Here is a 12,644-nt window from a genome sequence, read left to right on the forward strand (position 1 = left end):
GTGTTGGACACTATGCAAAACAATGCATGTGCCTCCCCTCACTTAACCTTAACAGCTATTCCATGCAGCAGGAAATATTACAATCCTCACATCACAAATGAGGAACCTGAGGTTGAGGTGCATTAAGTAACTTACAGTGAGCTTGGAATTTGGAGGGCAAGAGTAGAGAAAAAGAAAGAACAAACAAATGAGAAGTCTTCCATGCCCTAGAGGTTGTAGAACAAGGAGACAAGGTCCTGGGAGCTTACACAGGCACAAATCAGGGGCTGGGAGGGCCTACTGTAGGGTTTCTAGCCTTTCTCTTTTCCTCCACATACTTTCCAGTACAGAGCAAGGCCAACCACCAGGAGAGAAGGGGGCCAGACTCACAATCTCTCAAGCTCCCTAACAGATGCAGAAAGGAACCCCCACCCCCCTCCATCTCACCAGAACTCTCCCACAACACCCACAGCCCTTTACACCGCCCCCCTCCACTACAGGGGCTCAGAATATACAAACGCAAAATAAAAGCAAGGACAAAGTTGCATCCTTTGATACCATTGGTAAAACAGATCACCAAGATAGGTCAGTCCTGGATCTGCTGGCCTTGATGTTCTGACTATACACGCTACTACTAGTTGTTCAAACTTTGAAATAATTCTACATGCCCCACAGACCTGGGGACCCCCAGCCCTCCTCAGGATCAAGTCAAAGAAAGGCCAGTGCCTGGTCCTGGTGCAAGAGGGAGTTCTCTGAGACCCTGCTTCCACTCCATCGCCCACCTACTGTCTGTTGTGATTGGTTAGTGCCTACATCAAAGCTTTTGACTACCACCCTCCGAGCATCCACAGCCATGAAGCCACAGCCATGAAGCCAGTAGGCAGCCAACAGATTATGCAGGGCAAGTGCACCTGCTAGGTGACATCTTCCATTCCATATGGTGGGCAGAAAAAGAGGATGGGTGATTATGGTGTTTTAACCACTCAAGGAACAAGAGATAATCTCACCACAACTTTAAATCACCCCACACTCATCATTTTCAAATGTATTATTATGCTTTCTAAGGGGCTATTGAGAATCTGTTTTCTGAGTTTGCCCATCTTTCTTCTTAAGGACCAGAGAGCAGGGTTCTACAGTTTTTAAGGGAGATCAGATATTTGAGAGATTTTAAAAATATTTCCAGCACTTACGTTTCCTCTAGACAAGCAGGTGGGGATGCACCCCTGGGGCAGGGGGGATGCAAGTATTTCCCAAAGTCAGAGCCAAAAGGAGAAACACAGCAGTCTCCCCTGCTCAAAGACAGACAAGAAGGCCTCTCAAAAATCCTCTAGCTTCTCTTTCCCTTCCTAACAGTCCCACCAGAAGCAGGCGACAATGTTGAAAATTTTTCATTGCATAAAGGAAATTCAAAAGACACGTATGGATGTGAATTAAGCCAGCCTAGGCATCAGAGACACTTCACAAAATATGCCATAAGATCTAAAAAGATGGTCCATGATTCCATCATTGAGGTCCTTCTACCTCTTAGAAAGATAACAATTGGATGAATTTCTCAACAGACAAACATAGAGATAAAATTAAAATCACAAACTCGCAAAAACTGACACAGGCTGACAAGATCACGGGAGCTATCTATCACACTTTTTAAGTTACTTCACAACCGTATCTCAGTGGTTTCCAAGTGTGGTTCCCCAGACTGGCAGCCTCAGCAGCACTCAAGACCTTATGAAAACTGCTGATTGTCAGGCCTTCTGAATCAGAAATCGAGGGTGGGACCCAGCGATCTGAGAGTTACCAAGCCCCCTCTTATGATTCTGATGCATGCCCAATTGTGAGAAGTGCCGCTTTATCCTACTGGCTACTCCCAACCACTATATGTAAAACAGGTTTAAAAAAATGTAGCATTCTCAAAGTCTTGCACAAGAGGCAGCAAAGATTCAGAAAAGTTAAGTGATTAACCTCAAGTCACACAGCTGATTGGCAAGAGAATCAGCAGGTAAACTCAAGCCTTTGGACTCAAAATCTAGTTCTCTTCTGTCTTCCTCATAAAGTATCACTAAGATGCAATATAATGAGCCAGATCACCTAACCTGGCTTGATTTGGGAAGGGCAAATATGAACTGGAACCCAGGTTCAAATGTGAACTTAGGTCACCTGTATCCACCTGAGGAGAATACAGGGGACCTGAGAAAGTCTGGTCTCCTCTTCGTCTGGTCTCCTCTTCGTTCAAGATCACCGTGGAGACAGCCCGCCAAGGAACTTGCAGGAGAGTTCATCATATTCCTGATAACGTGACTCCTGGGTGCAGTCTAGGTTCTTCCCTATAGAAGATCTGAGATTCTCGAGGCTCCCGCTCTTTAGTGCCTACATCCTTCCTGTAGGGTTTCCCAGTAAACTCACTCTTGCTGTGCTCAGAAGGAGCGCTTCTCACCTTCTTCAGGTGGTGTCTGACTGGTGGCCTCTCCATTACTCTCATCGCATCACTCCTCATCTCTATATGATGGGTGTTCTCGGTCATTTTCTGTCTCCTCCACCTATCATGTAAGGTCTGTAACAGCAGAGATTCTGTCTACATTCATCACCACCTCGTGAGCTAGGATAGGGCCTGGCATTAGTAGGTAAGGAGGAAATACACATGCCATGAATGCACATAATAAAAATCATCTACCAAGATGTATCAAAATGTGTTCCGTAGAAGAGCCTCATTTTTAAAGTGATGCTGCTTATCTTCTTCCAAATACGACATTCTGGACCATTGTTTAAAATCATCACTGTGAATAAATCCAGAGCTTATGGTGGAATACCCTTTTATATCCTGTAAAGTCCTTCTCTCTCTCTCTCGTCCTTCCGCCCTTACCCTCTTGCTCAACACATCCGCTCTCTATTCGAGACCTCAAGATGAGTAAGACTGTTTCATTCGTTGCTGAATTGCATTTTCTCTTTCGTTGTTGTTGTTTTCCCTTCACACAAACAAAGCGTTTAATCTGTGTCTGAACTTATTGTTTAGATTCTATTCCATTTACAAAAACATCCGGTCATTACAGTGGGACGGAAGAAGAGAAGTGTAAAGTCCTCAGTAAAAGGATGTAGGTTTACAACCTTGCCTACAGCATTTGATAATTAGCATTAGCTTTCAAGGAAGCTGTGGCTCATACTCCCAAGTTTCGTTTACACTTCCAACTGGACAAAATATAGACACAGACTCACTCAGCTAAGTAATTGGATTCGCTACCTGGAATATTTAAATTGTTTTCAGACACTGGAAAATGGCTTAAGAAGATTAAAGAAAAATACCCTGGAGGATAACAGGCTATAATTTACTAGGTGGAAAATCTTTTCAGCAAGAACACCTTATTCTCTGATAATTCCTCCTGTTTAAGAGATGTCTTCCTCATTTGGACCTAAATTTCTCTAGATCCTGACAGCTCAGGTTGATCCCAGTGGGTTGTTCTTATCAAACCTTTTGAATGACACCCAGGACACACAAATTGGTACGAAAATGTCCTCCATCTGAAGATTCCCATGTTTTCAGCAAGATTATTATAAAAGTGTGTGAAGGCAATGGTGGGGGGTGGGTGTCACTTGAAGTCCGGGGGTCCAGGGCTCATGTGAAATCCTGGAGATCCGGGTCTGGGCTAAGCTCTGCCCCACTTGGCAAAAGAGGTACATTAAATGGTGGGGGAATGCCTTGCCGGGTCTGTTTCGAGCTGAGGACTCCATCCAGCTCAGTTCCCCCCAAAAAACTAGCCCTCCTCATTTGCCCGCAGGCCCACTGAGGACTCCTAGACCCCTCAATGCTCCCGCTTCTGCCCTGTAGTCCTCCTCAGTTGTGCCCTCACCGGCCCTTCACAAGGCCCCTCACTCCCGAGCCAGGCGCTGAAGTTTGGCATCAGCGACCACCTGTCGGCTGGATCGCTGTGTTCTCTTGCCGCGTGGGCTCCCATAAGAGCGCCAGGGGGGTTAGCAGTTACTGAACAGTTTCGGACTTCAAGGCCGTTCCTTCTGGAGAGGGGGCAAAAGAGGTAATGGGGGGGTGCGTCTGCGGGCGGAGAGGGGCGCGTCTTGGTCACACCCCAGCGCTCTCCAGCTGGTCCCAACTTCACACTTTCCAAACTCTCAGGACTGTCCCTGGCAAAGCCTGCCCCTCCTGCTCCACTGGCCCCAAAGAGAGAAGACCCTCAGGGGGCGCCTGCCAGACCGAGCAAGGATGGCAACTCCTGAACCCGTGGAGCCCAAGAGCGCGCGCGAAGCCGCTGATCTCTGCCAGCCGCCTCGGCAGTGGCCACCCCGCGCGCCCCGAGGCCGCCCCGGCCCGATCCGGGGCGCCCATTGCATAACGCGCCCCTCGCCCCACCCCCACGCCGCCCGCCCCGCGCCGGGCCCCGTGCCCCGCGCCCCCGCTGGCGCCCCCAGCCCGCCGCCCCCGACTTACATCATCCCACTTGACGAATTTGGTGCCCTTCTTGAGGCTGTCGGACACGCACACGGGCTTGAGTTGCAAAGCATGCACTCCGGGCTGAGCCCCGGCCATCTGGGCTCATCGGGGCTCCGGGCGGCCCGGGCGAGCGCGGCAGGGACGGGGCGCGGGGCGCGGGCTCCTTTCTCGGCTCGCGAGGCTCTCGACTCTGTTCTCCCACCGGCCTCCCCCGGCCTCCCGGCCTCCGCACCTCCTACGGCGCGGCTCAGCAAGCGGGGCGCGCGGGGGCCAGGCGCCGGGCCATGCCCCGGGCGGGACGCGGGGTCGGGCGCCCGCGGTGGCTGCGGAGCCTCGGAGGGCGAAGGGAAGCCGAGCCGGGCTGCCGAGGCTGCCAGCTGCCGCCGGGTACTGCTCCTCCTCCGCCGCCGCCTCGAAGCGCACCATTCAGCACATCCTCTATACACAGAGGGAGAGCGCGAGTGACACACGCTCGGCGCCCCCCCCCACCCGCTCCTTCCCCTCCTCCCTCCTCCTCCCGCCCCGCTTCCCCGCCACCCTCGCTGGCTCGGTCCCTCCTTCCCCCGGCGGCTTCCAGCCCAACTTTGCGCGCTGGGTCAGGCGCCGGGAAGCGGGGACGCAGCGGCACCTCCCGGCTCCTGGGCCCCACTGCAGCCAACGCCTGCGCCGCCCGCGCGCCCTCTGAGCATGCCCCATGCCCCGGTTGCAGGGGTGCCCGGGGTGCCCGCGAGCCGCGCGTTCCCTGGGGCTTTCCGGGGAACTTGCGCCGAAGCCTGGAATGTCTTCGGATCCAAACTGGGTGGGAAAAGGGAGAGTTCGGGAGGGATCAGAGAGGCAGCCTCAGAGAGGCAGCCCCTAGCTGGAGCTCTCCAGCGCAGCCACAACCCAGCTCTTTGCAAGGACAATTTTTATTTATTGGTAGAGAGGAGAGCAGTTGAGAGGCGGCGTGAGAGCTCTTTGGGGAAACCTTGCGGCGCCTGAGAGTTTGCAGCGCGCTGGTCTTGAAGCAGGGGCATGCGGTTAAGTCGTGCCTTTGAGAAAGAAAGTCCATCCTAAGAGAAACAATGGTTTTGTTTCCCACGGAGACAGAAGGCCCCCTCTCCACGTGGTGGTGGTGGTGGTGGTGGTGGTGGTGGTGGTGGTGGTGGTGGTGGTGGTGGTGGTGGTGGTGGTGGTGGTGGTGTGTGTGTGTGTGTGTGTGTGAGAGAGAGAGAGAAACAGACAGACAGAGGGAGAGGAGAGACAAAGGAGAGAGAGGTGTCTTATGGATAGAAACTTGCTCATTTAGTAACATGAATCTAAGAATGTTTGTCCTCTTTCAACAAACATTTCTCGTTTCGTAGAAAAGAGAGGACCCCCATCAGAATACGCAAAATTTAAGATTGATAATACCAGTGTTTGAGAGCATATAGAGCAACTGGAATTCTCATCCATTGCTGGAGAGAGTATAAAATGGTAAAGCCATTTTGGAGCAGTTTCTTACAAAAAGTTAAACGTTTACTTATCCTAAAACCCAGGACTTCCCAAGAGAAATGAAAATGTATGTTCACACAGACTTATGTAACAGTGTTCATGGATTTCTTCATCATAGTCCAAACTGGAAACTACATATGCCAATCAACAGGTTTAATGGGTAAACAAACAACTGGAGGAATTCTGGAATAGGCAAATTAGCCTATATTGGCAGAAAGCAGGTTATTAGTCACTTGTGGCCAGGAATAGGCAGGGATTGACAGAGAAGGGGCACCAGGGAGCTTTTGGGGGTGTTGGAAACGTTCTATATCACGCAGGTACACATTTGTCAAAACTCATAGAACTAAAATGATTACATTTTATCATAAATAAAATTTATCTAGGGGCACCTGGGTAGCTCAGTCGTTAAGTGTCTGCCTTCAGCTCAGGTCATGATCCCAGGGTCCTGGGATCAAGCCCCGCATTGGGCTCCCTGCTCCATGAGAAGCCTGCTTCTCCCTCTCCCACTCCCCCTGCTTGTGTTCCCTCTCTCACTGTCTCTCTCTCTGTTGAATAAATAAAATATTTAAAAAAATAATAAAATAAAATTTATCTCAATGAAACTGATTTTTAAAAAGAAGAAACAGTATATGAACAAAGAAAAAAATGAGAGAAATCTTCCTTTCTCTTAAGCATTTGTTCTCTCTATCCTCGGCCCCTAGGATTTTCCAGGCCCAGTGTTTATAAACTAAGTTAAAACATTACCAAAACTTCAATGGGGAAATTTTCTTATCAAATAGTTCAGTGCATTCAAAAAATATGTGTTGATCACCAGCTATATACTACACACTATAAGAATCACCAGGGTTAACCTGGTGAACATGACCCCTGACTCGTGCTCTCTTGGCGGGGGGGGGGGGGGGGGGGGGGGGGGGGGCTCACCTTGTCCTTGGAAGCCACTTGCTAGAAAGAATCCCTGTAAAGACTGACTTGTTTCATCTGGATCACATGTCCCTAAACTAAAACCTGAGTAAAACTCAGCCTGGCAGCCCTGGTTTGCCAGTTACCTTGCAGAAGTCACCAGTCACGATCCCATGTTGCTTTTCCTTACTTTAGAGGATGCAACAAGACTGCCTCCAGGGTTCTCAATTGTCCTTACAATGGATCCTACCAGAGTGGTTCTTTTCGCTTTCCTATTCTGTCTTTTCTCTTTATTTGTCTTTTCTTTCCCCTTGCAATCTCTCCATGATCTACAGGAAGGATTCTTGGTCAAATAGGTTTTACCCACCAGAGTGGCTAAGGAAGGCAAGACAGACAAGAGTTGTGCCCTCTAGAAGAGGAATTTGGAGGATTAGAGATGGGCTGTAACCAAATGAAAAGGTAGACCTAGCTTCTTCGTGGTGCCTTCCATGTTCTTTTCCTTGCCCCTTTCTGTATCCACACATTTTGCCATGTGACCTTGCAGTTTTCAACTAGATGCCTGTGAATTATCCACCCCATTGATGTGGGGCTGTAGCGCTTGCTTTGGCCAATGGGATGTTAGGAGATGTGATATGAGCAAAAGCTTAAAATATGCTTGTGAGGTTGGGCTTGCCCCCTTGGGTTTCTTGCCATTGCCATGAGATAAACATATTTCAGGGAGCCATATGAGGCAGACCAAGGCCTAATCTCCAGGTTAGAGGACGATCCAATAGAACCCATCCTAGATTTGCCAAAACCCAGTCATCCTGCAGACTTGTGAACATGACAATAGATGCTCATTGTTGAATGTTACTGAGAGGGTCATTTGTTAGATACCATCATGGTAGCGATAGCTGATTGAGTCGTTTGTATAGTATTCTTGTTCCTTCCCAGCTGTTTCTGTGAATGTGCGTATAAGGAGAATAGAGCTGTAGAATTCTGAAGAGTGTTGGTCTTTCAAGACAAACATGGGCTCCCAGAACTTCCTGTGCCAGCAAGAGGATGCAGTTTGATCCAGGAAGGCTATGGGATAAATCTCTTCAACATGTTTGATGAGGCTTGAGGCAGGTTGGTTCAACCCCCTCATTTTCCACACCTCTGGGTAAGGATACAAGGCAGAAATACTTTTAAAGTGTGGGGATTTTTGTCAGGAAAAGGGACCTGTAGGGACATCCAAAATTGTGTGAGCCAGGCCTATGATCCATCAAGTTCAGTGTTCTGTTCTGTTTTTAAAACAATAGAAAGTTCTGTGTTTGGGGTTTTGTTTTTGTTTGTGTTTCTGTTTTTTTGTGAGAGCACAGATTTGCCCTCCAGAATGTCAGCCTCAGGGAGTTGGCAAAGCTAATCTTTACTGAGTATTCACTATAGGCCAGAGCGCTAAGCTAAGCACCTCCCAGACACTCAATAACATAATGCTTACTATTCAACAGCACCCTCCCACCCTCTTTTTCTTGTAAGGACACCTTGATTTGATTCAGATGCTTGGGGAAGGTGGCCCCTTCCTTTTCCCAAGGAATGAACAATTATTGGTCTATTGGTCTAAACCAGTTATAGAATCCTATTCTCCTTAGTCTTTGATTGGTTTAGGAGGTGGTGAAGAGATCCAAATCTGGCCAATGAATTAGAAAGGTAGGGCTTCAGGGAAGCATTTCTCTCCCCCGACCCTCTCTCTCTCTCCGCAGCACATTGCTGTGTAAAAAGAATGGCCAAATAGAAATATGCAAATATGGCCCTTCATGAGATTGTTAACTCTTTGACCATTTCTAGATTTCCTGATAAGTGTCTTTATTGCGTGAGCCATATTGTTACTCCCAGCTGATCTGGTGGACAATATTATTATCTCCCATTTTACTAATTACAAAGTTGAGACTTGGAGGGATGAATTAACCTGCTCAAGCTCACACAGATTAGAAGTGAGATTGAGACCAAAGAACACTGACTTTAGAACTTGCCTCTTCACCACTATGCTAGTCACTTCTAGAACCTACAACTTAGACCTGAGCAATTTCTCCCTCCTTTCAACCACAGTATGATATAAATATTCCCAATTTCCCTAGAAAACTACGGTATATAGCCCAGTCTCTTATAATTCACTTATGGCCTGCCATCGTGGGAAGAACTGGTGTTTTAATTTGAACAGACTTACTTTCTAGCAACCAGTTCTACCAATTGCTAGCTGTGGGACCCTGGGAAAGTCTCTTACCCAGTGGAATATTTCTAATATTGTATTTCCATACAATAGCCTAATGGGTAATGGGTAAAGAATTATGGTGATCAAAACTTAGTGTGTGCCAGGCACTGTTGTAAGGGCTTTACACTTTTAATTCATTAATCCTCACATGAACCCCATCACCTGGATTACTATTCTTACCTCCATTTTATAGTGGAGGAAACTGAGTCAGGCAAGGGTTAAATGTTAGTCCACGATTTTTCAGCTAGTAAGTTGGAAGAACCAGAATTCAAACCTGGACGCTTTGGCCCTAGAGCCAGTACAAGCAATCACCACCCTATGTATGCTATGAAATCATGTGTGTAAGCCTCTATCACATAGTGTTAATCAGTGGTAGTTAATGCATTTATAATTATTCCAAAAGGGTACTCTATTGCCTTAATGTGCCTTAGAATAACTTTTTATGAACAGTATTCAAAGACAGCAACCTAATTTTGGGGTCTGTGATCTAGTCAACTTCTTTTTGCCTGCACTGATTCTCTAAACTTTAATCATACCCATTTTTATCTCTAACCTGCTAGAATTCAAAAGCTCTTTTCCATTTTGAATAAATGAGTTTTAATTGCATGTAAGCATCAGATTCCTCTAACTCTACCCTTTCTGAAATAACAGAGATATGAAGGAAAACTTCCCAGAACCAGCTTTAACATAACTACATCTGAGTTACATTAAATAGTCTTTGGCACATAAAACCCTCCATGTGTGCTGCTCCATACCCCTTCCCTGCCTGGCTGTCTGGAATGAAGACAACCCCCATGGTGACCTTGGGAGCCATGTGTTGGAGAAAGCAGAGCCTCTGTTAGCCTGGGTCCCTGGATAGCGGCAAGGTGAAGGTCACCTTGATCACTTGCTCACCTGCCCAATACACTTATGTGAACAAGAAATACACTTTCAGAGTACATAAGTTAAGAAGTAAATATCATTAATATCATTAGTATCATATTTACATTTCACATCAATATAAGAGATAAGGTTTATACATCTTGGATGATAAATAGGAACATGCATCATGATGAAATTGCCAAGTTCTGACTCAGTGAGATCTGTTATCAAGTAAAACACTGAGATAAGCAGAGGCTCAAAAGAAGAAACTTAAAATTATCACCAGCACATGGAAAAAAAAAAAAAAAACCTATACTTTTTTTTCCCTGGAGGCTCTTATTTCAATCCTTTCTTAACAGCACAATGCATTTTGTCTACATTCTATCACACAAAAGAGAAAAAGCTTTCAGATTGATTTAGTTATGTTACAAAAATGGTGAGATTTTTTTCTTTTGGAAAAACAAGAAAAATAACCTGATGTTCATTTAAGCTCCATTTTATCATTCATGTAAAGCAAAAGCTTTCATTGAAATCTGGCTGATCGCCTTAAACACCATTAAAAAAAAAAAGAAGAAGAATTTGGAAGTGCAGCTCCAAAAATGTTTAAAGAGAGACACTCTCAGCAGAATCTGGCTTTCACAGAAAATGCAGGCATTAGGGAGTGAGGACCACAGAAGCGATGCTTCAGGACAGATTGGAAGCATTGAAGAAAGACCTCTTCCCCTTCACCCTTCGACCCTCCCGCCATTGCCAGACCCTCCGGAGTGTCAAGATACAAATCTTCAAGAGCCAGTTTATCTTCCAGACAAGTATCTGCACTGTTCTATAAAAATAAACGTCAGCACACCCATAATCCTCTCTCACTTCAAATATAACCACCACGCTTTGAGTCTCTACTGATATCTCAACAGAGTTTAAAGGAAATTTCTTTTTACTTTTGAGCTTTTGAACACAATGAGTGGGTTCACACTTTGAAAAAAAAAAAAAAAAACTTTTGTCCTGTTGACTGGTTTCAGATAATAATCCCCTTCCTGATTAAAGTAGAATTAAATTCTACAATGTTGTACCTCTTCTTCTTATACAAAGATTTCAGTCACCATTTACTGATAAATGGTGGCTTTTAGCAAACAACATTTCTTTGTTCCCAGTTTTCTTGTCTAGCATTCTCTCATTTCACTGCCATTGCTCCACCTTAGCAATCTAAGAGCAAACTCTTTGGTTATAGCTATTCATATCATTATTTATTTCTTTAAAGATTTTATTTATTTATTTGACAGAGAGAGACACAGTGAGAGAGGGAACACAAGCAGGGGGAGTGGGAGAGGGAGAAGCAGGCTTCCCGTGGAGCAGGGAGCCCGATGCTCGATCCCAGGACCCCCGGATCATGATCTGAGCCGAAGGCAGATGCTTAACGACTGAGCCACCCAGGCACCCCTCATATTATTACTTAAAACATACAAAGGCAGTGAGGCTCAAGTTGTCCATCCAGTATCCAATCTCTCAGAGCCTATTAGCAGTAGGACTCTGTTGATTGGAACCTCCAGAGTTCCCTAAGGGGAAATTTGAAACTGGCCCCTTTACACCGTTCCCTAAGGGGAAATTTGAAACTGGCCCCCTTACACAGCGCTGAGGTGGGGGGGGAGAGGGTGGGGACTAAGAGAGACCAAAGAAAGAGGTAGATAGATGGGTACGTGGTTGGTTTAAAAAAAGCAAAGGAACTTATACAAGGTTGTCTTAGAGGCAGCAAGACAAGGATATCCACCAGAACCTTAAAAGGTTATAGACAGGCCTTGCCTTGGTTCAGTCACATATATGGTCCAGGTGGCCTCGACAACACCCTACCTCTCCAGGCTGCATCTTTGAAAATGGCTCCCACTGTGGGAATGGTTGGTAGAACATACATTCTGGAACAGGGGAGGGAGTGAGGAGATTCTGATTGCCTGGGCCCAGCCCATGGGTCAATCCATGGTCACATCCTCTTGATGACCTCCTCCAACAGACCTCAATTTAACTTGGAATAGAAATGTGCTTTGTTCACCCTCCCTCCTTCCTCCTTCTTGCTCCATGGAATGCCCACTTGATGGTTGAAGAGCCAGCCAGAAGCTGATCTTGAGAATGGAAGCCAGGAGCTAGACAGGTAGAACAGAGAGAAGTTCTTGGATCTCCTAACCATCACATCACCCTGGACCATCTAGATTTTAAATGAGGGAAAAAAAAATTCTCTATCTTGTTTAAGTCCTTATAATTTGGGGGTTTTCAGCCTAGGCAGCCACAGCTGACCCTAACTGATAGAGAAGCAAACACCAAACACTCTGGTGGCTTCTAGTGTTGCTGTTTTGCTACACATCACTCTTCAAATGCCTTTCAGTGCTCTGCGCTAGCAGCTGGGAAAAATGTCTTTGTTTTTTTCCATGTATTTCTCCAGGGTTTTTGTTCCTGAAGAAATTGCTGGTTCTCAGTCATTCCACCAGTTCAGGATCAGTACAGAAACACTGGTTTTCATAGAAAAGAATTGTACTCAAAGTATTTGTGAGGGTAAGTAATGAGTAGCATAGTGATGCATTTTATTAAAAATAAGTCTCAATGCTATGGTAGCAGCTACATAATTAGAGATAGATGTCACCATGTAAGTCAAGCTACAATGATTTACAGAGACTGTGAGGTTTTGCTTTTTCTCACTTGAAAACCATCTTTTACATTAATGTTGACATTATAATATTCTAGGGAACTGACAGAACAAGGGTTTGACAATTTCATTCTTCATCG

General features: G+C 46.2%; 1 protein-coding gene across 7 annotated transcripts in view; it reads right to left on the reverse strand.

Moving 5' to 3' along the window:
• Positions 1 to 4,566, reverse strand: part of PLCB1 (phospholipase C beta 1) — a 714,547-nt gene extending 709,981 nt beyond the window's left edge. For 6 of the 7 annotated variants that reach the window (XM_027621223.2, XM_027621225.2, XM_027621230.2 and 3 more), the window contains exon 1: positions 4,412 to 4,566. In XM_027621223.2, coding sequence (XP_027477024.1) covers positions 4,412 to 4,510 — 99 coding nt within the window. In that variant the 5' untranslated portion in view covers positions 4,511 to 4,566. The remainder of the gene's footprint in view (positions 1 to 4,411) is intronic. The other variant, XM_027621224.2, reaches the window with a different exon arrangement.
• Between the last annotated feature and the right edge of the window lie 8,078 nt (positions 4,567 to 12,644).

The sequence above is a fragment of the Zalophus californianus genome, chromosome 8 (assembly GCF_009762305.2).
Source record: "Zalophus californianus isolate mZalCal1 chromosome 8, mZalCal1.pri.v2, whole genome shotgun sequence".
Lineage (NCBI taxonomy): Eukaryota > Metazoa > Chordata > Mammalia > Carnivora > Otariidae > Zalophus > Zalophus californianus.